Here is a 3,541-nt window from a genome sequence, read left to right on the forward strand (position 1 = left end):
ACTTGCTTAAATTATGGGGATAGAGGCTGTACACAGGGCTTTAATGGGGCTAGAAAATTTTCTGTTTCCTTTGAAGGAGCCTTGGGAGGAAGGGAAGGGCAGATTCCTCTCCCACAGTACAGGGGATGTGGGAGGGTGGAGCAAACTGGGAACAGGCAGACGGGCAGAAAGGGCAAGGACTGCTTGTATGGCCCAGCAGGTAAAGATGAGAGAGGATACATGAGCTTTGGTGCAGCTTCAAGCCTCGTGCCTTTTTCTCCCCATCCTGGTAAGCCCTCAGAATGCAGGGAAGGGGTTTAGGAAGTGGGCCATTCATACTCTTCCCGCCCATTCCCTTCACATGGAAACATGCATATGCATGGAGACACATACACATATATGCGCGCGCACACACATACCCCTTTGGCACCCTTTTGCTCTGGTTTGCACCAGGAAACAGAATGGGGCTGTGGTGTAGGGGAAGTAGTGAGGGAGGAAGGGCAGGGTAGTTGGGATCTTTGGTGAGACCAGAGTAAGAGTTTCAGTGTGTCCTCTTTGTGCTATTTTTCATTCCTCTGTTGCAGCCCAAATACCTGGAATTTGTGGGTTTCTTCTCTTTGGGAGATGTCCTTACCCGGATAGGCTAGGTAGGGACCAAGGGGGTAAATAGAAAGAAGGAACTGATCGCTCAGATTTGACACATAGATGAAAATTGGGGACAGGGCATCTTATAGCCTCTCTTTTGGACTGGCAAGACTTCAGCTGACACCCTTTTTGTTTAAGGTGAGTTGGGTAGGGGTGGCTTGGGTGGGTGGTAGTGGAAGGGAGAGAGTAGTGAGGAGCAGGTGGCCAGGCCTGGCTCTGGTCGAGGCTACAACAGGGGAACCCTTGACCCTTCTCTACTGTTTCCACTGCAATGGGAATGCATGTCTATCTCAGTACCCATTACCTGGGCCTGGTGTCTGGGCCCATCTATTCCTGGAGGCTGTGAGCTCCTGAGAGCAGCAATCACGTCTCATTCGACTGGATAGTCTCTGCATCTAACAGAGCCTGGTACACATAGGCACTCAGTACACATTTCGTGATGAATTGCTACCTTATTCAGCCCAGCGTGCTACAGCAGGAGAGGTGATAGGAATTCAGGCAGACGTTAAGGCAAAAAGCATCCATCTGGCTGGTGTATGCCATTCCTCCCATCTCTTGGAAGCCCAAAATGTGGTGGTTGTGGCAGGATGGGGTCCAACAGGGGAGAAGTGAAGATAACATCTGAGAAATGAGGCCACGATTTATAGTCCTGGAGCTCTTCATTTAATTAGCAAATATCTGCTCTGTGTAGCCGCCCAGACTGGCTCAGTTCGAGCACCCCCTGGCCTGAGGTTGTGGGGCAGCAGGATTGGCTGGAGGTCCCCGATGAGCTGAGCAGCACCTGAGGCTGACAAGAGGTGTTCAGCCCTGGGGAGATGGAGACAGTGGTCATCTGTGAGCACGACATCCAGGCCATCTCTGTCCCCAAAGGGACAAGGGTGACACACGTGTGGCAGATGGACCGAGACTGAGGAGGCCTCCTGGCCTGTGAGTGTCCAAGACCTGGAGATGAGGGAGGCTGGGCTACTGAGGATCTGAAACCTTTTCATTGGACAGCTCCCTGGAAACCACATCAAATATCGTTAGGGAGGGGTATGCAGAATTTCAGCATCTTCCAACCACTGAAGATGCACGTTGTAGTTCTGGCCCATCCTTCCACTTTCTAGTAGTGTCACCTTGGGCCGCTCTGAGCCTTGGCCACCTCATCCAAAGAAGAGAGATGGCCTGTTTGCCTTGCCTATATCACAGAGCTACTGTGAGGATCAAATAAGTTGATGTGTGGGAGTGCTTTGTAAAGTGCCATGCAATGTGAGCAGTACAGCCTCCCCCCACCCTGCCCTTCAGTGGGGCCCCAGCCATGCCCTCAATTATGACCTGCCTGCCGGTGGGTGGGCTCTTTCAGTCTCTTGAGCCAATGGGAGCTTGAGTGTTTAAAACTTTAGTCCACTTCCCGTTGTCTCTGGCCCCACCGGGCAGGGGAGAGGGGGCAGAAAGGAGGCCCCTCATTTAGTTCGCTGATAGAACTGGAAGACTGCTTTCTCCTGCTCGTAGGTCTCGATGGAGCCGGGTCGAAGGCGCCGGATTTCAGCAATGGCGTCTCCTGCAGCCAGGTGCCGCTCCTTCACCAGGTAACAGGCCAGCATGGTGCCAGTGCGGCCAAAGCCCAGGGCACAGTGCACTCCCACGGCCTGTGAAGAGGGAGCTTGATGGGTCGGAGCCCACGCCCTCCCTAACACTCTCCTGCCCCTCATTTGGGCTGGTCTCCCCACAGCTGCTGCTTCTGAGTCAGGCCCCGGGCTCTGTGCACTGGGTCAGGTAGTCAGAAGGCAAGAAGTGACATCAAAGTCAGGGAGGGCTGTCCCTGCACGTGGGTGGCTAGGAGGTCTCTGAAGTGGCTGGTTCAAGAGCGGGCTCCTGGCCCACTTCCCCACAACTGTCCACTTGTGCTGTCCAATACAGAAGCCACAAGTCATGTGTGGCTACTGTGTACTTGAAATGTGGCCAGTCCAAATGGAGATTTGGTGTTAGAAACACCAGGGTTTGAAGATGCAGTGCAAAAAAATGAATGAAAATATCTCCTTAAGAATTTATTTTATATTGAGATTATACATTGAGATGATAATAATTTTGATTTACTGGGTTAATGTTCCCCAAATTAATTTCATCTGCTTTTTTTTTCCTTTTTAAAAATGTGATTGGGCTAGAAAATTTAAAATTACATACATAGCTCCATTATATTTGGACAGCATTGCTGTAGAAAACAGTAAACAGCCTCCGTATGACTTCAAACTCCGCGCGCCCCCCCCCCCAAGTCTGCCCGTCTTTCTCCTCCTCGACTCACAGTATTAGCGGGTTATCCGCTGCCTCTCCCCAAGCCCACTTCACACTGCTCTGCCTTCTCTTTCATTCCTCCCGTTTAGCCTCCCCTCCCCGCTGTGGCTTTAGGTTCTTGCTGCACCCTTGCCTCACTGTCTTCCTCCATCGCTGTCCCGGAGCCCAGCTATTGTCCTGGCCCTGGTCGCCCAGCTCTGCCCGTGTGCCCCGCCGACCCTGCCCGGCCCCGCCCTCCCCGCTGACCTCTCCCCGAGCATTGGCCTCGTCCACGATCTGCACGAAACGGTCGATCTGGTCTGGCGCCGGCGGACAGAAGTCGGGGATGCGCAGTCGGTGCAGAGTGAGCTCGGGGCAGCTGTCACTGTGAGGGGGCCCGCGCTCAGTCAGCGACACCAGGTGCCGCACGCCCTGGTCCAACAGGAACTGGTAGTGGGCTGGGAGCCGCGGCAGCGCCAGCCCCGCCAGCCGGCCCGGTAGCACCCAAGAGAAGTTCGGGGGCTGCAAGCCCATCGCTGGGGGAGGGCACAGGGCAGGAGTCACCGGAAGCCAGGCCGCCCCGCCCCCTCGTCCCCTCGTCCCCTGTCCCGCGGGGCCCGGTAACCCGCCACCTACCAGGCCCCAGTGCCACCTGGCCACGTGGTCT

General features: G+C 54.7%; 1 protein-coding gene across 3 annotated transcripts; it reads right to left on the bottom strand.

Annotated features, from left to right (window-relative positions):
- Positions 1–1,120: 1,120 nt before the first annotated feature.
- DUSP23 (dual specificity phosphatase 23) lies at positions 1,121–3,541 on the bottom strand. 3 transcript variants are annotated; one of them, XR_011234512.1, is made up of 3 exons: positions 3,142–3,489; positions 1,939–2,252; positions 1,121–1,620 (listed from the first exon to the last, which is right to left on the bottom strand). XR_011234512.1 is itself a non-coding variant. In XM_069478509.1 (3 exons), the coding sequence occupies exons 2-3, from the start codon at positions 3,406–3,408 to the stop codon at positions 2,067–2,069; spliced, it is 453 nt and encodes a 150-aa protein (XP_069334610.1). In that variant the 5' UTR covers positions 3,409–3,410; positions 3,511–3,541; the 3' UTR covers positions 1,121–2,066. The 3 variants fall into 3 exon arrangements, 2 of the variants coding, with proteins under 2 accessions (XP_069334610.1, XP_069334609.1); XM_069478509.1 differs by adding an exon at positions 3,511–3,541 and having other exon boundaries at positions 1,121–2,252; positions 3,142–3,410; XM_069478508.1 differs by adding an exon at positions 3,504–3,541 and having other exon boundaries at positions 1,121–2,252; positions 3,142–3,410.

Source organism: Eulemur rufifrons, chromosome 8, assembly GCF_041146395.1.
Source record: "Eulemur rufifrons isolate Redbay chromosome 8, OSU_ERuf_1, whole genome shotgun sequence".
Classification (NCBI taxonomy): domain Eukaryota; kingdom Metazoa; phylum Chordata; class Mammalia; order Primates; family Lemuridae; genus Eulemur; species Eulemur rufifrons.

Coding starts and splice junctions, on each gene's coding strand:
- DUSP23 (XM_069478509.1), bottom strand. CDS start 3,408: ATGGGCTTGCAGCCCCCGAACTTCTCTTGGGTGCTACCGGGCCGGCTG. Junction 2,253..3,141: donor AGGCCAATGCTCGGGGAGAG/GTCAGCGGGGAG, acceptor CCCTCTTCACAG/GCCGTGGGAGTGCACTGTGC.